We start from the raw sequence: 23,279 nt of genomic DNA on the forward strand, positions 1-23,279 counted from the left end.
ACCATGTACCAGGTGTCATTCTAGATCCTGGGGGTCAAACAGTGAACAAAGAAGAAGAAAAGTCCTTGCCGATATGGAGCATGCGTTTTCATGAGCAGATAGATATGAACGTGAATAAATACACAGGATAGTGCCCAGTAGTGATCAGTCCTGCTCGGACAGAAGCTGAGTAAGAAAACAGAGTAGGTGAAGGGGGTGGGGTTGACATCGGAGGGTCTCTCCAAGGCGGTGGTGTTCGCACAGAAACCTGAGGATGCTAATAAAGTCAACCGGCCCCAGACATTGTTTCTCCCCTGCAGAGAGGTGGCTTAACTCAGTATAAGAAACACAGGACCTGGAATCAGGCAGGCTAGGTGCCCTGGGCCAAGAGCTGGCTAAGTCTTCATCCTGGTATCTGGGTGGAGCCGGGAATGTGCATATGCTCAAAATCCTCTACGAAGCCCAGACCAAGAGGATGATAGAACAGTAATAGCTTTTCTATATTCATCAGTCCCTCCCCAGTTTACAGTGCTCTTATGTTCTTTGAGCCCAAAATAGCAAGAAACAGATGGCATACTCAAAGCAGTGGACTGGGGAGAGTTGAACAATGGGGCTGTCTTTAAAGGTGTAGGCAGGTGGCTGGCACTTTTCCATGCCCCCCCAAACCCCTCATCTCCTTTGTGTGCAGCACAAATTCCATCTCTGTTATTAACTAGCTGTGTGACCTAGGGCAGTTTACCCAACCTCTCTGAGTACATCTCCTCATCTGATTCATAGGAAATAATACAGACCTTGCTGAGTCGATGTGGGAATTAAATCGGGTGAGAACACATGAAGTGCCCAACACAGCCCAGTGCAAGGTGGGTTCGGTATAGATAGGCCACCTGGTGCACCTGAAAGCCCACTGCCCTGGGTTTGATTCCTTAGGGCCACTTTCTTCACCAGATAGTGTCTGACAGAGAGGACTGAGCCTCCTCCCACCCCAGTCCCACCCCTCCAACCCCTGATAGGATGCAGCAGAGTCAAGATCTGAACTCAGGTCATAGGTCTTGAAGTTTATGCACTGGGAACCCCAACACCACAGGTCCAATCAACCATCCATTGAGAAGGACTTACGGATCCAGTTTCCAGTCCCAGTGACATTTATTCCTAGGCATTATCCTGATTATTATTGTGGTTACTGGGGTGGTGGTTGCAGTCATGGTGTTTGCTTATTAGCATTAGTAGCAGCCCCAGTGGCATGGGCTCTGGAGTCAGACTGCCTGGGCGGGCATGAAGTCCAGCTCTGTCTCTTGGGTGAATTACTTAATGGCTACGTGCCTCAGTTTCCCCACAAGTACACCAGGATCTTAACTGTATCTAGGTCCTGGTTTGTGAGCATTCAACACGGTGATGTGTGTAAAGACTTCTGTGTCATGCTTGTCACACAGGAAGCGCTCCATGGATGTAGCTGACATTATTAGCATTATTTGTGTTGTATAAGCAATCAGAACATTCCGGTTGTTGGCAGAGGCTGAGAAGTAAAACTAAGAAGAGGCTGGGAGGAGCTAGGATTTGTGAGAACACTCAGGCAGATAAATGATTGATGAGAAACCCCTGGGAACCCGCCTTTATATCACAGCAGCATTTATATATCACCAGGCAGAAGTGGGAGGCAAGCTGGCCCACTGGGTCATTATGGACTGAGTTTCAGAGGGCTCTGATAGGGTTTTCTCTTTTCTCTCTGTTTTAAAACAGAAAATAGAAATAATGGGTGTTGTGGGCTGAATTGTGTCTCCCACAATTCATATGTTGAAGTCCTAACCCCCAGTACGTCTGGATACAACTGTATTTAGAGATAGAATTTTTAAAGAGGTGATTAAGTTCCAAAGAGGCCATTAGGGCAGGGCCCTAATCCACTCTGACTGTGTCCTTACAAGGGGAGATTAAGCTGTACACACACCCAGAGGGGAGACCATGTGAGGACATGGGGAGAAGACTGCATCTCCAAGTCCAGGAGAGAGCCCTCAGGGAAAAAAACAGCCCTGCTGACCCTTGATCTTAGACTTTGTAGCATCCAGAACAGTGAGAGAATCAGTTTCTATGTTTAAGCCACCCAGTCTGTGGCACTTTGTGATGGCAGCCTGAACAAACTAATATAATATGTAATAAACAGATTTTTTTTTTCCTCCAAATCACAGCCAATTGGAGGAGTCAGATAAAACAGAGTCAGGCTCCTTCCGGGGTATCACTCCATTGCTCAAGGCCAAGGTGAATGGCCACCCCTTGAGAGCCACGTGCCATGGCTCTGCTCTTTGGCCATGATCTGCGCTCCCCACGCCCTGCCCAACCCAACCCAGGGCAGCCAGTCACCACCAGCCTGTGCTCTTTTGGACGAGGACTAGTGAAAGTACTCACTCAGATTCATCCACACTTGAAGCTCAAGACTTACTGATCTTGAATCAGGGTCACCATCTTTCTCAGACCAAGGGCATGAAAGCCAGAGGAGACAAGCCCAAGTGTGCTGCATGGGGAGGGCCCTGGAGGTCCTCCAACCCTGGCTCGTCCACTGCTAGTGGTGTGATCCAGAACAACAGCTTAACTCCTCTCTCTCTCTCTCATTTTCCTTATCTGTAAAGTGGCAATAAGAATCAGTGCCTATTTCACAGGATCACTGCAAGGATTAAATCACTGAATTCATATGAAAGCGCTTGGTAAGCTTTGATGTTTCCTGCAAAGACCAGGGAGTAATTAATTTCAACAGGTTAGAGCATTTACCTTGTACTAGATGCTATAAACAGCATGCATGATAGTGCAGGCATCCAAAAAATATGAACTGGCTGATTAGAATGCACTGAGATGAATGGCATGGGGTCTTTGCCTCGTGGAATTCACGCTAAAGGAAGAGACAGACAGTAGGTGATGATGCCGGCAACCCGGGTGCGGCCACGGCGCTGCGCTCAGCCTCCTGACCCCAGCTACGGGTCTGGGAAGGTTCACAGCAGACATGGTATCTACGTGGCTAGCGAAGGCAGAAAACAAGGTTAGCCTGGTTAGGGAGGCTAACTTCAAGAAGGAAGGACATGTCCCGTCAAGGGACAGACAGTAGGAATCAAAGCATGCAAGTGTGAGAAGTGTGTGTGTGTGTCTTTGTTTGGCTCTTCCAGAAGCAGACCTTGAGACAAGGATTTGGTTGAAAGTCATTCGCTTGGAGGTGGTTCTGGGAAGCCCAGGCAGGCTGGAGAGTGGGAAGGGAGGGAAGGGCTAAATGAGGCATTATCAGACTAGTTACCTCTGTGGGGCACTGGAGCCCTATCCCACTGGGAATTCGGGGACATGTCGATAGCATACCTCACAGCAACCTGGCCCAAGGGGTGAAGGAGCTGAGGACTATAAGGCCATTGCCATCAGTCACTGGTTGAGAGCAGCACCCTAGGGACATTAATTTCCTGGAGCAGTGAGCCCGCTGCTCACGGGGCAGAGTGCCCTCTAGCGGTCAGAGAAAAGCTCCATGCAAAGCCACGCAAGCACCCACAGCTGGACTTCTGGGAGAGAGGCGGTCAGGCAGGACACCTGCAGCATCTGCTACCGTCCTTACACAGGAGTACAATGTTTCTGGAACATGAGGTCCGATGCAGGGAATCGCAGGCAATAAGGCTGAAGAGAAAGGTGGAGGCAAGGGCATGCATATATGAATATATGGCATGCTGCTGTGTTTGAGCTTTATCCTGAGGGCAGTTGTGGGCCACTGCAGGTTTGAAGAATGGGAGAGGCATGGTCAATATTCTGTCTTTAAAAGATCACTGCGGCCACCATGGGGAACATGCCTCGGGATGGGACAAAACAAGTCAGGGAACCCAGTGTGGGGAGGAAAATGGGTAGCCCTGATAAATAGCAATGGCAGAGGGGGCAGAAAAAAATACTTGAGACAAAAAGAAAGCCAGCAGAACTTGGCAATTTATTGAATCCAAACATGATGGGGAAGAAGGCTGACGTCAAGGCATCTCTGAGCATCTCTAACTTTGATGACTCAGTGACACTGGTGCCACCCACTGAGAACATGAGGGGGGCAGGTTTAGGTGGACAGAAGATGCATTTGGGGTGTGGCATTTATAAAGAGTATGAGGACAACCTAGCTTGGGACCCAGCAGCTGAGAGCCTGAGAACGGGAGCCGACTCGAAGACAGGAGTTCAGAAGATGTCCCACCTGAATATTGGTGAAAGGTGGAGAGTAAACGAGATGGCCCGGGTAAGTGTGTGAACTTTGCACCTGGCCGTGGGTCAAGGACAGAACCACAGCCATCACCAACATCTCAGATGGAAGGTAAGCCCCAAAAAGGCATCTCTGAAGGAGCCAGGCATAAGGAACGCAAATGCAGCATCACTGAAACAAGGAAAGTCAAGAGAGACTCGTGGCCTTGGGAGGGTGACCCCACCGACCTGCATAGGTGTCCCGGAAGACATGAACCAATACCCATGCCACGCAGTGATTTTTTCTTTCCACTTTGGCCGGCAGTCTGACCTGCTCCAGAGTCACTTCATCTCGGCCTGACATGTGAATGAACACTGCCAGGGTGGGGACAGGCCATGGAGGGAACTCATTTGGGAAGTTTGTGCAAAGAGGAAGAGAGACGGGTGGATGGTCACAAGTGTGTTCAGGTTCCAGGGGGTGTCATACTATTCCATGTAGGGCACATTTGGAGGGGGGAAGGAGGAGGGAGAGGAGGAGGAAAAGGAGGAGGAGAGAAGGAATAAAGAAAAGGATCACCGCAGGAGGCAGCTGCTGAAGAAGTTAGAAGCAGGAGTTCTCAAGACATCTGGTAGAAATGTTGACCTTCAGCAGAAGGAAAATGCATTGTCTGCAGTTGAAGCAAAGGGGATGAAAATAAATATGAACGTAGACACAAGTATGAGTATTGGAACAGTGCTGGGTCACTGCCAAGAGGCTCAGTTTTTGCCACAGACTTAAGAGACGAGATCATTTCTTGAGAGGAATCGAGTGGGGGGTGAAGTTAGGGACAGTGGTGAGGGTTTGGACTCGCTGCTAGGACGACAGAGAAGGAAGGTAACCAAGGTCAAAGGGTGTGCAGTCCGAACTCGGGGCCCAGCCGAGGCTGGAGACCATGAATTGTCAACAGCCCCAGTGCGCGTGGCTACCGTGTTGACCTGCCAGTGTCAGAGCCCCGTTCTCTGTGCTCTCCGTGGGCACCTGTGCATGGGTGCAGGTGCACGTGCTCACGGGGGAGCATCACTGCAGAACCTCACCTCTGATGACCAGCTGTGGCTCCCTGTGTCTGCCCCTGCAGGAGCTGTACTCTCAATCCTATGATGCCGTCGGAGTGATGTTCGCCTCCATCCCGGGGTTTGCAGACTTTTACTCGCAGACTGAAATGAATAACCAAGGAGTGGAATGCCTGCGCCTGCTGAATGAGATCATTGCTGACTTCGATGAGGTAAGTCAAAGCCTCAGAAACCTACAGGCCCCGGTGGGCATCACTGTTGTCCTAGCATCACATTCGCTGTGGCAATAGCCACGGTTGGTACTCACAGAACCCCAGGCTGCAGTATGAACACAAACATGTATTAGCTAATTTAAGTACCGCGTGAGATAAACACCATTGTTTTTCCATCTGGGAGATCGAGATCAGAAGCGTCAGTGAGGCTGGGTAGTCTAACCCAATGGCAAACAACCATCAAATGGCAAAACCAGGACTTGATTGGAGGCCGCTGCTCTGCAGGCGTCAGCATCTCAGAGACTGGGCACTGATGGGGACATTTCTCCATCTGCTCAAAGTGCCGGAGATCAAACCATGAATTCGCATTTGGTCAAAGACCTAAACACAAGTATACATGTGCTCCAGATAATGTTTTCTCCTTTTAGGCTCCGTAAGTGTAAAGAACACGTGACATGGGGGGATATACTCATATGGCACTGTATTGACATTAATAGATTTGGCAGGAAAGAACCTCCCCCACCCCAATCTTCTAGCTTCAAGTAAGGCACCATTGTCTATCCATTTGCCCAGGCCTGAGAAGGGAAGCGATTCATCGAGAAAACGTTAGGGAAGAGGCCATGTAAAGATGGGGGTTCAGCTGAGGTCTAGCCTCCTAGCCTGATCCCTGGGGAGCTCAGGAGCGTAAGTGGTACCACAGAGTTGTTTCACGCTGAGGCAAGGGGGCCAAGCTTTTGTACACCTGTGTTGGTCAACCATTGGCTGTGGGCTGCCCCTTGGTGGGGGGGTGGTGGCCTCACTTCCAGGCATTTCCAGCATGGGGGCTCCCCGTGGCCCAAGGCAGTTCTCCAAAAAAGGGTACAGCAGTGCATTGTCGGCAGCCAGACCTCATGGCATTCTTGAGAATGGCCCCACAAAGGAGATGTACGTGGGGCACCAAGAGCATTTGCGACATCACTCAATGTCCTCTCCCTCGATCCCCAGGTTCCATTTAGCTACTGAGTCCTGTGGGTTCCTTCTTGATGGCTCTTCGGTCTGCCCTTCCTCAGCATCTTCTTGCATTCGGCCGTCTGACTTCTCCCTGGATGGCTGCGGCCTTCCCTAGCTGCCCCTTCCTGTACCTCACCTCCGCCATCACCAAAAGCACAACTATCTTTTCACAACCCCTTGAAACCTAAAGGCCATCAGTGGCTCCCAACTCCTTGTAAGGTCACCTGAGGCTTTGCACTTGCTGTCCTGTACCCTCTCTGGTCTTACCTCCCACTGAGTGCCACCCGGCCCCCCACCCACCATCCAGCGGCTTACAAGCCTTTACGCCCACCAGGCTATTCCACATTCTGCTCTTTCTGCCCCCAAATTATACCATCCTCACTATACCCTTTCCTGTCTCCCTCAACTCCATGGCCAACAGAAAACCTAATACTAAACAATCCATTCAAATATCATCTCCATGGAACACTACATCAAAAACTAATGATGTACTGGGGTGCCTGGGTGGCTCAGTCACTAAGCGTCCGCCTTCGGCTCAGGTCATGATCCCAGGGTCCTGGGATCGAGCCCCGCATCGGGCTCCCTGCTCAGCGGGAAGCCTGCTTCTCCCTCTCCCACTCCCCCTGCTTGTGTTCCCTCTCTCACTGTGTCTCTCTCTGTCAAATAAATAAGTAAAATCTTAAAAAAAAAAAAAAACCTAATCATGTACTGTATGGTGACTAACATAACATAATAATAATAATAAAAAAAAAGGAAACTATGCGGAAAAAAAAAACCAAACATCACCTCTACTTCTGACACCTCTTCTAATCCCCCTTCTATCTAGGTAAATGTCATCACTCCTATTTTGATGAAAAACTTATACTCTGAAACCTTTCATCACAGAACCTAAAACCCTTCAGTGTACAGATCTGCCTCCCCCACTAACCATGAAGTTCTGGGGCAGAAACCCATCTTATTGATATAGGTGTTTACCACGTGTTGCCACAAATGCAAAACAGTTTCAATATATAACATTCAGTCGGTACTTATCCCTCAGCGAAACGCACAGAGTAGGAATTATTAGCCTCCATTTTATAAATAAGCAACACTGAGGCTCTGGGACACCGAAAGAGCCCAGGTTTTGCCACCTGTCAACATATGAACCCAGGTCCACCATACTGTTCTGGTTTTTAGCCATGAACTGTCATTTATGGTTCCAGTTTTGTAGTCAAAAAGACAACAATGGCCGTTTTAGTTGTTCTAGGGATGGGGGTGGGGATCGAGATAAATAAGACACAGTCACTTCTTGTTTCCATGGCTTCACAGTCTAGTGAGGGACAAGATGATTGAATCATCTTTACACGGGATGTCAGGGGTAAGTGTACTCATACGGAGGGCTTTGCATTGTGGAGACTGGAGGGTGATTCCATGATAATAGTACCTTTATTCCAGCTCTTTGTGGCAGGCCATACTCTCATAAAGATAGAAATTATACTCTTATGTATCTTGGTCTTCTTTTAAGATTTTATTATTTACTTCAGAGAGAGAGCACAAGCAGGGGAAGGGCAGAGGGAGAAGCAGACTCCTCGCTGAGAAGGGAGTCTGATGCAGGGCTCTATCCCAGGACCCTGGGTTAGGGTTAGGGCTGAAGGCAGACGCTTAACCGACTGAGCCACCCAGGAGCCCCAACGCTTATGTATCTTGTTAAGTCCTCGGGGACTAGCACTATGCCTAGAACATAGGAGATGTTTACTAAGTATTTGCTAAAGGGATAATCAATCAATCAATCAATTAATTAATGGGGGACAAAAACAAGCTGGAAAATAGCAAGGTGAAGATAAACTAGTGTAATCCAAAACATATCTTTAAATTAAAAAAAATTAAAATAACTGTATTTAAAAAAAAAACCTGACTGAAGGTTGAGCCATCAGGCTGTTTTATTTTAAACTCTATAGTCCCCCATCCCCCAAAAGTACTCACGAGCATGTATTTAAATTGTAATAAATAAATATGAACTAAATTTGCATCTCCGTGCCCCAATTTGTAGACACCTGGTATCTTACCAAAACAAGACAGCGCCCCTAGTGGTAGAGATGGGTTTTTGCAGAGGGAAGTTGGATTGCTAGGAGAGGGGGAGATTGATTGGTCCAGGAGCTGGGTTTTAGACCAGGAGGAGAGGAGGAGGAGGAACTGGAGGACAAGTGAGAGAAGAGAGGAGGGCAGAGATGAGAGGGAGAATCAAAAAGAAGATGTCAGAGAGGATGTGGAGAAAGGGGAGCCTTCTTACACTGCTAGTGGGAATGCAAACTGGTGCAGCCACTCTGGAAGACAATATGGAGGTTCCTCAAAAAGTTAAAAATAGAGCTACCCTATGACACAACAATTGCACTACTGGGTATTGTTTTTTATTGTTATGTTAATCCCCATACATTACATCATTAGTTTTAGATATAGTGTTCCATGATTCATTGTTTGTGCATAACACCCAGTGCTCCATGCAGAACGTGCCCTCCTCAATACCCATCACCAGGCTAACCCATCCTCCCACCCCCCTCCCCTCTAGAACCCTCAGTTTGTTTTTCAGAGTCCATCGTCTCTCATGGTTCTTCTCCCCCTCCGATTTCCCCCCCTTCATTCTTCCCCTCCTGCTACATTCTTCTTCTTTTTTTCTTTCTTAACATATATTGCATTATTTGTTTCAGAGGTACAGATCTGAGATTCAACAGTCTTGCACAATTCACAGCACTTACCAGAGCACATACCCTCCCCAGTGTCCATCACCCAGTCACCCCATCTCTCCCACCCCACCCCCCACTCCAGCAACCCTCAGTTTGTTTCCTGAGATTAAGAATTCCTCATATCAGTGAGGTCATATGATACATGTCTTTCTCTGTTTGACTTATTTCGCTCAGCATAATACCCTCCAGTTCCATCCACGTCGTTGCAAATGGCAAGATCTCATTCCTTTTGATGGCTGCGTAATATTCCATTGTATATATATACCACATCTTCTTTATCCATTCATCTGTCGATGGACATCTTGGCTCTTTCCACAGTTTGGCTATTGTGGACATTGCTGCTATAAACATCGGGGTGCACGTACCCTTTCGGGTCCCTACTTTTGTATCTTTGGGGTAAATTGCACTACTGGGTATTTATCTAAAGGATACAAACATAGTGATTCCAAGGGGCACCTGCACCCCAATGTTTATAGCAACAGTGTTCACAATGGCCAAACTATGGAAAGAGCCCACATGTCCATCAACTACATCAAAAACTAATGATGTATTGTATGGTGACTAACATAACATAATAAAATAAAATTAAAAAAAAAAACAGATGAATGGATAAAGAAGATGTGGTATATATATACAATGAGATATTACTCAGCCATTACCATTTGCAATGATGTGAATGGAACTAGAGGGTATTATGTTAAGTGAAATAAGTCCGAGAAAGACAAATACCATGTGATTTCATTCATATGTGGAATTTAAGAAACAACACAGATGAACATAGGGGAAGGAAAGGAAAAATAAAATAAGACAAAATCAGAGAGGGAGACAAACCATAGAGACTCAACCCTAGGGAACAAACTGAGGGTTGCTGGAGATAGGGTAACTGGGTGATGAGTATTAAGGAGGGCACGTGATGGAATGAGCACTGGGTGTTATATGCAACTGATGAATCCCTGAACTCTACCCCTGAAACTAATAATACAGTATATGTTAACTAAATTAAATTTTAAATTATTTTTTTTAAAGGAAAGAAGGGGAGGAAAGGGGAAGAAGTAGAAGAGAAGGGTCAGAGGAGGAAGAGGGAAGAGCATGCAGTCAGCAGGAACATTCCATGGCTTGCCCACCCTGAGCACTCTCAGCTTTCCCCACGTGGGTCCTTGGGACACCCAGACGTGCCTTGTTCCTCTGTGTCAAGAGAGACCCTCCACGTTCTGCCCTGGCTAAGCTCCAGCCAGATGCCCTGGTGCTGACTTTAGTAACAATGCTGCTCTTTTTGCTGATAAAAGTACCACGGGAACCTGAGAACGTGTGACATTCATTCTTGGCTCAGAGGAAAGCAGGACATTGCATGGAGCACATGCTCCAAGACTGGGTTTGCAATAACCCAATGCCGGGGCTCCTCTCCCCACAGCCCCTGCTTTGTTGAAAGCCGAAGCATGCTCCCACATCTCGGCACTCCGTGCGGACAAGCGAAATAATAAAGGGGCTGATTAAGACCTGCATTATGCCCCCAGATGCTTTTAGCTATATGGCCGATACATTTGCTGCATGGACATTCGATGAAATAATGAAGCCTCTTGCTGCCTTCTGATTGACTTCTGAGGAGGAGGCAGCTTTTCCTGGGCCTGAAATTGGCCCTTGGCCAAGTCGTTCCGAGAGAAGAGAGGAAGGAAGGGCCCCCCCTCCCTGCAGGAAGCTGGGGAAAGGCAGTTGTAAGGAGGCAGAGAGAGGGAGATGGGCAACCAAAGATATGCCAAGATCCCTGAGCTAATATTTTAACAGCCACAGGGCTGCTAAGAGACCAAACCTGCTTAGTGGTGTGTGAAGGCGAATGTCAGACATGATCCCAGGCTGAGGATGTGCAGGATGCTCCAACCTCTTCCTTTCCTGGGTGCAGTTGGTGGAACCTTCACCAGAGCAGAACAGTGGCTTCAAGAAACAAAAATAATAAACAAAGGACGCCTCAGCTGTGAATTGGGCTACACACAAACACACACAAACACACACACACACACACACACACACCCCAAAGCAAATCACAAAAGCATCTGCCAGTTTTCCTTGTTTCCCAGAAGAATTTCTCTCCAGCTAGAATTTTTCATGTTTTCTTAGCTCCAGATTAATTTTGAGAGGATGCCCATAGCAAGATGTGTGTAGAAAACCCATCTCATCTTCTTGGTCTGACCCACCTGTTGCATGAGCCCTGAGCATATTGTAGTCTTAAAGGGAGACAGAGAGTTGGAAAACCAGAAGTTCTAGCTAAATACCTGCCAACATAGGGGAATAAAAGGCTATAACTTAGCCCTGGGAGCCAGGGAGGTTTGCGTTTTGAACCTACATCCTCCATTCAGGGCTGGCTTCGTGGATGTGTGGCCTGTGTGGGGCTGGTAGTGAGACACAGTCAGAATCTGGATGTCTTTGAAGGTGAGCTAAGGATTTCCTGAAAGGTTGGATGTAGGTTATGATGTTTTTATCCAGAACAACTGGAAAAGTGGAGACACCATTAATCAAGATAGCAGGTGGGTAGAGGACCAAGGGTGTAGTTTTGAGAATGGCAGGCTAGAGATGCCTCTGAGGCCCATAACAGGGATGTCACTGAGCAATTTTGTGCAGAAAGAGTCTGGTGGTCAAGGGAAAACACATACATTTAGGAATCTTCAGCAAAGAGGTTGTGTTGAAAGCCATGAGCCATCATGAGATTGCAAGGGAGTAAGTTATTTTTTTAAGATTTTTTTAAATTTATGTAGTGGGGGGAGGAGCAGAGGGAGAGGGAGAGAGGGAATCTCAAGCAGACTTCCCACTGAGCATGGAGCAAGACATAGGGCTCGATCCATGACTCTGAGATCACAACCTGAGCCGAAATCAAGAGTTAGCTGTTCAACTGACTGAGCCACCCAGGAGCCCCAGGGAGTGAGTTAAAATGGAAAAGAGAAGAGGTCTGAGGCCTGAGCCTTTTGGCCACCGACACCGTGAGTTAAGGAAGATAAGAAGGAACTAGCAAAGGGGACTGAGGAATTGCCAGTGACATGGAAGTAAAGCCATGAGTGGGCAGAAACCACGTGCGTGGGAAAGGTGTCAAAATCAACTGGTCAGATCCTGCTGATGGGCCAAGCAGGGTGAGGCCAGTGGTCAGGCAATGGGAACGGTCGTCACAGGTCTGAACAAGAGTAATGTCAGTGTTAAGGGGGGACTCGGGATGCCGGTCTGTAGTGGATTTAGAAAAGCACAGGGAAGAATTTAGAGGCAGTGAGGAGAGACAATTTGAGGATTTTTATAGCAAAAGAAATGTGATGTCCACAAGGACTTTTCTTAAGATGAGAAAAATAACCACAGCCCTCTTCTTACTTCTTTGAACCTAACATGCATTCTCCCCAACCTCCAGCCCTCATTCGTGTTGTCCCCTCTGTCCGGATGCTCCCCCTAACCCTTTCCATGGCGCCAGCTTCCCAGCACACAAAGCCAAGCACCCACCGCTGAAAGACCTTTCCTTCTTCGCTCTTAAAAGTGAAGCTAGAAATCACTTGCTCAGGGAAGCCTCCAGATGTTAACAAAATGCTCCACTCTCCTCGTTCCTACACCCTGTATGTTTCCATCATGCACTTTACTAGAATTGAACTAGGGCACGTTTTGTGTGATTATTTCTTTAACATGTGGTCCCGCCCCTGCCTGGGCTGTCAACCCTCTGATGGCTGGGACCTCCCATCTTGTTCATGAGACATTGCAGAAGATCAATGGATAGTTGCTGTATTAGTTACTACTGCTGCTGTAACAAATCACCACCAATTTAATCGCTTCTCGGCCTTTTGGCTAAGATCAAGTGAAATCACCACCAATTTAGTGACTCCAAACAACAGAAATTTATTATGTTACAGTTTGGAGGTCAGAAGTCCAAAATGGATCTCACAGGTTAAATCAAGGTGTCAGCGGGGCTGTGTTCCTTCTGGAGGCTCCAGGGGAGAATCCATGTCATTGCAGCTTCTAAAGGCCACCGGCATTCCTTGGCATGTGGCTCCTTCCCCCATCTTTAGAGCCGGCAGTCACACCTCTGACTCCTGCTTCTGCCCTCACATTGCCTTCTCCACCTTTCCTGCCTCCTCCTTTCACTTATAAGGATGCTTGTGATTACGTGGAGTGCACCCAGCTAATCTAGGGAATCGCCCCGTTTTAGGATTATTAACTTCATCACATCTACAAAGTCCTTTCTGCCATGGAAGGTAACATATCCACGGGTTCCAAGGATTAGGACGTGGACATCTGTTGGGGGGAGTAGAATGGGAAGCCACAGGAGGGTTTTGCACAGAGTGGGGACATGATCTGACTTGCCGTGGAATGGGATCTCTCTGGCTGCCGGGCTAGGAGTGTGGGGGTGAGGGAGGGAGCAGGTAGGTCATGGTGGTACGACAACCAGGTGTAAGCCAACAGTGGCTCAGACCGGGATGCTGTCAGCAAGTGTTAAGATTCCAAATACATGTTGAAGGTGTAGCCAAAAAAGATTTGTTCTCGGATTGGGGAACATTTGTGATTTCTTTTTTGAACCAATAAAATAACCATTTATTTCAAAGATTCATTGAAACAGATCTACTCCTTAAAGAGTATCTGGGTGCACCCATCGCGGCGCCTGGCACTTATCAGGTGCTCAGTAAACGTACGTTGACTGCCTAAAGGCATGATTCTCAGAGAGAAAAGTAGCTGTCTTGAGGATGCTAAACCAGGCAGAGGTAGTCCTCATTGTGAGCCGGGGGCCTCTTCAGGAAAGCAACCCCGTCTTCTGGAAGAATAAACACCAGGACTAATATCATTGCCTGGATCTATTTCAGCTGCTTGGCGAAGACCGGTTCCAGGACATTGAAAAGATTAAGACCATTGGCAGCACCTACATGGCCGTGTCAGGCCTGTCCCCCGAAAAACAGGTAAAGCAACTCCTTGCACACGGCCACACTACATGGCAGGCACCTCACTGTTGTCATGTCGCTGAAGGCAGTGAGGCTACCATCACCAGGCTGCATGTGGACTGGTGGGGAGAGAATCTGATGAACTGGATATTCCAGTTGTGTGATGTACATTTGCTCCCGTGGGAAGTAAGGTCTACTGGGTGTAACGATGCTTCGTTATGATTGAGAAACCTCTAGGCGCCATTCTGAACCTCGTTGTTGACTTGATGAACAAAATCAGGGCCGAGAAATACCCTGGCTATGACTTAGTTGTAGCTGTTATCAAACCCCTGCTGCCAGCCTGTTTTCTTATTCTTACAGTACGTAAGAATAACAGCTCGCACTCTTTTGAGGGCTGACTGTGGGCCAGGCACTATTGTCAGGTAGGAATACCAGCACCTACCTTCCAGCGTTAGTGGATGAGTTACCTGAGACCGTGTCATGCTCCCCACGCAAAAGCCTACGTGGATATGAGTCTAAGTTACTGGGAAGAAGGAATCCTCATTTCTTCCTCTCATCCTTCCTTCACTTGCTTTCCAACTAAAAACCTAGAAACATTCCACGAGCAACTCCCTGGGAAGACACCCAAACCAGTCATTGGAAGCCCGTGCATGGCGCTCTATAGCAGGGTCCACAAAGTACAACCAGCCGGCCAAATCTGATCCACCATCTGTTTTTGTCAATAAAACTTTATTGGAACACAGCCATACCCATTTATTCATAGTTTAGCTTTAGTTCCTTTCAAGCTAAAATGGTGGTGTTGAGCAACCATGACAAAGCCTAAAATATTACTATCTGGCCCACCATGATTCACCAACCTGTGCTCTGGAGGGGCACAAAGTGCTTTTACATACACAATCTCATGCAATCTTTGGGAGGCAGGCAGGACATATATGTGAATCCCCATTTTATAATTGAGGAGATTGAGGTTCAGAGAGGCCCAGAGGCTTACTGTGCTCTTCCCTCAGGAGTTCTGTGAGCAAATGTCTATATGAAACATCCCTTGAACAGACGGTGTGAGCGCTTCAAAGGAAATATAGAGATTTCCTAGCACTTAAACATATACACACACACACACACATACATACCGTAAGGGTACCCAGGAATGCATGGTGCATCAACCCGACAGGACAAGTGTAGATGTGGGGAAAGGAATATGATGAGCCACGCATATTACACTCGCTTCAGCACATCTCCCGTCATCCCGCGTTTCGGGGACGCTGCTGACTTGAGTGTACAGGGGCTCACATACCTGGTTATCTCCATCTCAGGGACGCGCAGGGGGGCTGGGACATAGGACAGGCCCCTGCTGCAGAAAGGTTCACGTTCGCCACAGTGAATGAATTCTTCTCTCCCCTCTGCTCCAGCAATGTGAAGACAAGTGGGGACATTTGTGCGCCCTGGCCGACTTCTCCCTCGCCCTGACCGAGAGCATACAGGAGATCAACAAGCATTCCTTCAACAATTTCGAACTCCGGATTGGTGAGTAGCCGCCAGAGGTGTGGCGAGTGGGGGGCCCCACAGAGCTGGCTGGCCTGGCTCCATCAGACCCTCCCGATGCCCTGGGCCATGGGTAGCTTTCTCCTGTGAAAAGCAGCAGGCTCAGTGTGACCTTACCAAGGACAGGGAGCATCAGCTCAGGCCAGTCTGGCCTTCTTCTCACTCAGGGTGCTGGAAGCCAGGGAGAGACACTGGCCCGTGTGCAGAAAGACACAGCAAACACTACGCCCTAGCTACTGTTCTTCCAAGTTACTTGTGTGGTACCCCATCCACACAAGGCCCTGTTGGGGGAGAGAGCTGAGTCGTCTGTCCTTTCATTCCGACTTCATGTCATCTGATGCTGTTGGTCAGGATGCTGCTCCCTGGTTCTTTTGGATAATGCCTTAAAACAAAAGCAGGATTTGAGTCCCAAGGATGTCAGATGCTATGTTGCTCAGGGACAGAGAAAGCCTTTTGGCTCTTCCTTGGCCACACAGCTCACCCTTCCTTGAGCTTAGAGACACCCTGGAGCAACGCAACAGTGCAACTGAAACCATGGCAATGTGAATAGTGACCTTTTATAATGTGTATAATTGTCAATGTCTTCGGCATCCCTGCTGATTCTCCAAGGCCCCCTCCAGCAAGGTGTGAAGGCCCCCTGCTCTAGTCCGCATTCTCATTCCATAGTGGGTCAACTCAGGCCCCGAGAAGGGGAGTAATGACTTATGATCACACAGCCAAATGGCCGCTCGGGCAGGGGCTCCAGGACGTCAGGACAGACCAGTGACGTTCTGGCTGCCAGGCTGCAGGCTGGCACAACCTTCACTGCGGTGTTCGGCCAGCATGTCATCTGACTGACTTAGGTCTCCCTGAGTAGCTTTCAAGAAACAAGGGTCAAGAAATGCCAATATCTGACTTGTCAGATCTAACAAATGCCACGAACCTTTGTTCACCAAAATAAAAAAGAAGTCCTATTTTATGTTTTGGATCTATGGCTGGGATGTTCGGGGCTTGTTCCCACATGTTCCATCAACCCTATGTGTCCTTTCTGAAATCATTGACCACACACTTGAACCAGGACTAAAAAAGCAGAACATCAACCCTGAACAAAGCAGGAGATGTTGCTGGGGTCAGGGCCGACCCTTGGTGTGAAATCTGAGTGCTGGCATCATTCAGAGGTTAGAAGATCATTTTCCCGACTTGGTTGGGCATCTCAGTTTGTGTTTGGGGTCCGCTGCGACCAGCTCTATGATGTTGGGCAAGCCATTCGAACCATCCGAATGTCAGTTTCCTCATGTGCAAGCTGGGCATGATATTATTTACCCCCGCTCCCCGCCCCCCCGCCCCTGCCCCCACCTTGCGGTAGTAACGTGGAATCAGATGGGGTGATGTCTATAAGTGCTCTGCAAATCACGGAGAGATCTCCATCCCTGTAACTCCCACACGGTCTGAAAGGTCCACTTCTCCGATTTCTCAGTCACTTCTCTCTGATTTTGTGTGGGGCTGGGAGGGGTTTGCTCTTCCCCCTGCCTGGAATGATCTAACCCAGATATCTGCATGGCTTGTCCTGTCACTGTCTTCAGATGTCTGCTTAGAAAGGCCTTCCCTTACCACCTCCTCCAAAATGCCCCCTCCCACCTCTCTCTCCCTCCAAACCGACTGGTTTTTCTTTATAGCCTTTATGATTCATTGATACATTGCTTTTTTTTGTTTCTGTCTCTCCCCAGTAGAAGGTAAGCTCCATGAGGGCTGGGGCTATGTCTCTTTTCTTTTCCACCATTTCCCCCATGCCTGGAACAGTGTTGGTCCCGGGCAGGTGTCTAGTCAGGTAGAATACATGAGAAATTCTAAGTCTACTAGAAGGAGACATATATGCCCACCAACATTAGTGAAATGTTATTATTCCTAAAAGAAGCCTACATTCCATGAAAGAGGAGTCATTGAAACTGTCTTCAAAGGCATTTGCCAAATAAACAGTGGGATTGGGCAGACATGATAGTCCAAGCAGGGAGATGGGCAGGGACAAAGGCACAGAGGTACTTGATGGCCGGCAGGTGAGGGCAACTCTAGCACTTCGGGGTGGGTACAATGCAAAGAAAGGTGAAGTGGTGAAGGAGGTGGTGGTGAAGGAGGCTGACAAAGCAGGCAAGAGCCAGATTCGAGAGGCCCTTGGCTCAGGTTCCAAGGTGCATGGGCATCATCCTGTAGGCCAAAGGAGCCATGGCGGTGTTGAAGTGGGTTGGAACTCGATCAGATGCACCCCAGCAAGAGCCCTCCCGCTCTGGCAGTGGTGTGGAGGATGGTCTGCAGAGGACAAGGCAGGGGACGGGGAGGCCGGGTGGGAGGCTTTTGCCATGGACCAGGGAATGATGCTCAGGACCTGGACACAGACAGAGAAGGAAAAGTTCTACCCGAGCTCTCAGAGTACTGTACCAGAAGAGGCTGGAGGACACCGGATGTCCTGACTCCTGGTCCAGTGCTCCATCTGTCCCAGCAGCCACGATAAGTCAGTGTCCATGTGAGAATAGTAATAATTTCCTCTCGAGCCCCCCCTGGTTGTCAGGCACCATGCCAAGGCCTTACTTCCATCATCTTGATTCATCTTCTACTTTGAAGATGGGAAAAGTGAGGTCCACGTAGGCTAAGGAACGGACGCAGGCCACACACGTAATGAGTAACTGAGGTGGGATCTGGGCCCTGCAGTTTAAGCACAGAGACCACCCCCTCGCTGGTCACTGTCCCAGGCTGGGGTGCAGCCACCTCAGTGATGTCCCTCTTCTCTCACCTCTTGTTCCTTTGGTCACCTGCAGGCATCAGCCACGGCTCGGTGGTAGCTGGCGTTATCGGCGCTAAGAAACCACAGTATGACATTTGGGGCAAAACCGTGAACCTGGCAAGTCGAATGGACAGCACAGGGGTCAGCGGCAGGATCCAAGTCCCCGAGGAGACCTATCTCATCCTGAAGGACCAGGGCTTTGCCTTTGACTACCGAGGGGAGATCTACGTGAAGGGCATCAGTGAACAGGAAGGAAAAATCAAGACGTACTTTCTGCTGGGAAGAGTCCAACCCAACCCATTCATCCTGCCCCCGAGAAGACTGCCCGGGCAGTACTCCTTGGCCGCGGTCGTCCTGGGCCTTGTCCAGTCCCTCAACAGGCAAAGGCAGAAGCAGCTCCTCAACGAGAACAACAACACGGGGATTATCAAGGGTCATTACAACCGGCGGACTTTGTTGACACCCAGCGGGCCAGAGCCTGGAGTCCAAGCTGAAGGCACCGACAAGTCCGATTTGCCATAAAAGCATTTTCTTTGTGTTTCTTTTTTTGTATTTCTTTTATATATAAAATAAATATACTAATAAAAAGGTTTAATTTTTTTTAGAACAAGGATGGTTTCGTTGGTCTTTGGCTATACTAATTGAAGATAGGAGTTGAGTTTCTCTTCCATCACAGACCTTTATTGACCACCTCTTATGTACAAGGTTCTTTGGGAAGCACAGATAAATAAGGTCCGGTCCCTGACCTTGAGAGGCTCACAGTTGAGTGTGAAAGAGGGACGTGTAAACAGACATTCGACACACCTGCCATTTATTGAACTCCTGCGGTGTGCAGGGCCCAATGCCCAACTCTTTACATAATGACCTCATGTAATCCCCACAGTACCTTGTACGTCCCTTCAACCAGCATATATTGAGCACCTACAATGTGCCTCTGCTTTCCTAAGCTCCAGAGAAATCCTGGCAAAATCTTGCCCTCGTAGAGCTAGCATTCAGGGTGGGGATAATAGATCATATTCCTATAAACCAATAAATGGTCTTCTTCCAGTTAGGGGTAGAAGCAATAAAGAAAATTGGGTAGGCCAATGGGGATAAAGAATTGGGGGTCAGGGAGGCTATTGAGCTGGAATCCACAAAGAGGCCTTCTTTGAGGCCTTTGTGTTGAAGATTTGCTTTAAACGATGAGAAAGAAGCACCCCGGGAGAAAAGTGAAGGAGTCAGAAAGAATCGGAAAGGCCCAGAAGTGGGATCAAGCCCATGCGACCTGTTGGAGGAACAGTGACAAGGTCATGGTCTGGGAAGTGGTTGCAGGTGGATTACACCCTCTCCTGGGAAGATTGCATCCTACACCCTCTTTGTCCCTTGACCTCAAAGACTCCCAGGAAAGTTTCGTGCAGGTGAGAGAGCTCAGAAAATTAAAGGATTTTTCCCAGATGGTGTAGTTAGTTGCCGAACTAGGATCAGAACTCTATCGGTCAGTCAACACTGACCGCTGTCACAGGTAACTCCCACTTTAGTGGCTAAAACACAGAGATTTCTCTCATTCATATCCTGTTGGACAAGTCGGGGCGGTGCGGGGGCTGCTCCATGCCATGATTTCAGGACTTAACCTCCTGCCACTGGGGACATAGAGCGCTCTGCTTGATCCTCTATGTCCAGCCAGCTGAAGAGAAGACAGGAAGGAAGGGGCGTCGCTCAGAAGGTCTTAGGCACCCAGCCTGGAGGTGGCACATTCTTGCCATAGCTCAGTCACTGGCCCCACTCACTACAGGGGACGTTAGGGAAAGGGCTCTTCCTGTGTCCACTACTAAAAGGAAAACGAAATGTAGTGAGATGCATTATCTCTTCCCTAAGAATCTACACTCGTCTAAGTCCATCTTTGCAAACACTGAGCTACTCTGGTAAGTTCTGTGTTGGAGGAATGTACAAGGTTGAAGTAATGGAAGGAGAAGTATGAAATCCCAACCATTCTCTAAATTCTTGACTCTTAACAGCAGGCCATTTAGAAGAAACTTAGGTCCAGTGGACACGCTCTCAAGGAAATACCTACCTGATATATCTCAGGTGAGAACCCCCCTGGCAGAAGAGAGACTATGGTATCCAGCGAAGCACAAAGCAGGGGAGTGGGGAAAGGGGCTTGAACGCCGAGCCATGTTTGGAATGACCTTTGCTCTCAGAAACTATACAGGTATCAAAGAAATACACGAGGTCCCAATGGAGTGAGAAGAGGGTATCAGGTGAAAACCTTTGTCAACTGTAAAGCCTTCCAAACACCAGGCTTCATTATTACCTCTGCAGACCGAGAAAGCCTCCAGGTTTATTCAGTGCAAGCTGCTGAGGACATTCAAACAAAGTCAAGCTCAGCGCGTGCTGAGACTTGGAACCACAGGAAAGAGGGGGGAAGCTGAGTTCAGGTGGGCTGGGGACTCGGCAAACGTCCCAGCAATGAGTCCGGCCTCTGATGGCCATCAGACTCTGACAGCACAGCATCCCAAAGACAGAGGAAACTTGATATGGGCCATCAAATTTTGGTCTGATCCACAGCGCAGGGTCCTTCTGGAATCTATGGCATGTTCAGCAGAGGCCCCGGGAAGCAGACAGGCTGTGGGGAGGTGGATTCAGCCCCAGGGAGAGAGTTTACCAAGCATAGATGTTATCCCTAAACTCTGAGCTAAGACTTAGGACAGAGTCCCTGGACTAGAAGCAGAATATGGTCCTAAGCAAGATAACTGGGAAGAAACCAAGGTAGTAAGCATCAGGCCAGCCCCAGGCTTGTGGATGCTGCCAATTTGGGGGTGATGGTGGGGCTGCTGCTGTCAAGCTTCACCCAGAACCTGCCCCCGGCTCAGTGATGACAAGGCCTGAAGTGAAACAGATGGAGGTGATGGGGACCCCATCCTGAGTCTGGGAGGTGTGGCTTCCTTCTGGGCTCTCTCAAACAGAGGAGCAAGGGGGCAAGATGGTGCCGAGAATCTTCACTGGATCAACAAGAACCCTGCCAGGTGGGCATCTGGCCATCTGCTCCTATACAGCCCCGAAGCACTGAGTCCCTGCCCCTGGGTCAGCCCATTCCATGGTACCCAGTCTTCCCATAAAGGGTAAAGTGCAAGAAACAGAGCCAGGAACCTGGCCTGTGGTTGACGAACTAGGAATCACGCCTCTTCTTGGGCCTTGTATAAGGCTGGAAGGGGCGGTGAAGAAAGGCAGTCTTCCTGACATTAGAGATAATGTTTTCTGTTTGCCTACTTCTTGGTCTGTTCATCTCATTTATTAGAAGAACTTCAAATGTCATGTGATTTCTAGGAACCTGGTATAACTCAGAAACAAACCTGGCATAATATTCCGGCCAGGGACTCCAACCTGATGTTTTCCCCACTGAATTCTGCTTGTGAAATTTTAGGTTTGATCTTATTAATGCCAAGTGTAAACTCTGGCAGAGGGAACATACAAAGAGAAACACAGAATAGGGACTGCTTAGTCTCTATATGTTCAGGCCCAATAGAGGGGCTTTCTCAATAGCTCTGTATTCTTGACAGTCTTGACATCTTCTGGGTGCTGATTCCGGTCACCCCCACCTGCGTTTTTCAGCCTGTGTGAGTGACGCACAGCTTCCTGTGAGATGAGTACAGTCCCTCTTAGAGAAGAGGTAAGGCATTCCTCCAAGGCCTGGGTCTGAGGACCTGCTGCCTCCCATTCTGCACTCCCATAAAGTCAGGCAGATGACCCAGAACTCAGAAACGCCCCACACCAGCTCCACTGTGTCCCCTCCTTCTTAAGGACCATGTGAGCGTAGCTGCCCTCAGTTGGAAGTTAGGACTGTGTTATCATCACCATTTCACAGATGAAGAAGCTGAGGCTCAGAGATCTGAGCAACTCTCCTGGTAAGATCTTAGAACTGGAAAATAGGGGCGGTAGCTTTCAAACCCAGGAGCTCTCATTCCAGAGTCCTGCCCTGAAGCACCACTTCCCAGCCTTTTGGTGGGTACATAATATTCATTAAATGAGAGTTGAAAGTGTGAGCAGACTCTCTGCCAACAGCCTGCAGGCTAAAAAGACGGGTGAACCAGGGCAGAACTCTGGAATGGCAGTGGGCAGAACAGCCCGGCATCACTGGCCCTGATCCTAAACAGCCTCCCCAGCTCCCCCCCAGGAGGTCAGACAACTTCTCACTCTCTCTGTGGGGTGTGATGTGGAAAAGGTCCCGACACTCTGGGTTGAGAGTTCCGAGCTCAGTTCCTCGAGGTGCGCAGACCATGGTTCGAATCCCCCACTTGTCAGTGGTTCAGTGTTGGGTCAGGCATAAACTGTGCACCAAAGATTCTTCATATGCCACATGGGGATAGTCATGGAAGCCGCTGTGTAGAATTTTGAAGTTCTCAGGTTTGAGAAGTATGGTTAAAATATCACATACTAGAGAACATCCCCAAAAGGGTATGAGGCAATGCTCAGTAATTAAATCTGTTAATAAAAATGTTCTCACAATACATGAATATTCACACCAAGTGGCATAACTGGAGTCTGTAAATAGGACTCATTTCAGGGCATGTTTTGCCCCCAAATTCGTTATAAAACAAACGTCAGCTTTTAGAGCATCGTGGAATTTGAAGTGTCGATAAACGATTGTGCACCCACAATGCCTCACAAGGCTGCTGTATGGATGACAAGCAACAATGCGTCTCATCTCCCAGCAGCTTGGCCCTCTGCCCCACCCAACATAGCTTGTTGCTATTATTACACACGACGGCTTTTCTGAAATAATGGGCATTTGTCCTTTGCCTTTATCTTTAAATCTTGGTTATTTGTCCACATTTACAAAATTTGCTTTAAGGAGTATATGTTACTTTAATCATGAAAAAATGGATAATTCAGCAAAAGTAAAGCATGTATATTGCCTTAAAGGCATGCAAAGGATTTCACTGGACCCTTGGAGATTGGACCCTGAGCCAGAGGGTCTGGACCACTCCCAGGATGG

The 23,279-nt window shown here is 48.5% G+C and overlaps 1 protein-coding gene across 4 annotated transcripts in view; it reads left to right on the forward strand.

Annotated features, from left to right (window-relative positions):
- Positions 1 to 18,897, forward strand: part of ADCY8 (adenylate cyclase 8) — a 233,870-nt gene extending 214,973 nt beyond the window's left edge. For 3 of the 4 annotated variants that reach the window (XM_036067359.2, XM_036067356.2, XM_036067358.2), the window contains 4 exons: positions 5,265 to 5,411; positions 13,939 to 14,031; positions 15,420 to 15,534; positions 18,342 to 18,897. In XM_036067359.2, coding sequence (XP_035923252.1) covers positions 5,265 to 5,411; positions 13,939 to 14,031; positions 15,420 to 15,534; positions 18,342 to 18,829 — 843 coding nt within the window. In that variant the 3' untranslated portion in view covers positions 18,830 to 18,897. Of the gene's footprint in view, positions 1 to 5,264; positions 5,412 to 6,395; positions 8,291 to 13,938; positions 14,032 to 15,419; positions 15,535 to 18,341 lie in introns of those variants that run through there. The other variant, XM_036067360.2, reaches the window with a different exon arrangement.
- Positions 18,898 to 23,279: the final 4,382 nt, after the last annotated feature.

Source organism: Halichoerus grypus, chromosome 5 (genome assembly GCF_964656455.1).
Source record: "Halichoerus grypus chromosome 5, mHalGry1.hap1.1, whole genome shotgun sequence".
NCBI lineage: Eukaryota > Metazoa > Chordata > Mammalia > Carnivora > Phocidae > Halichoerus > Halichoerus grypus.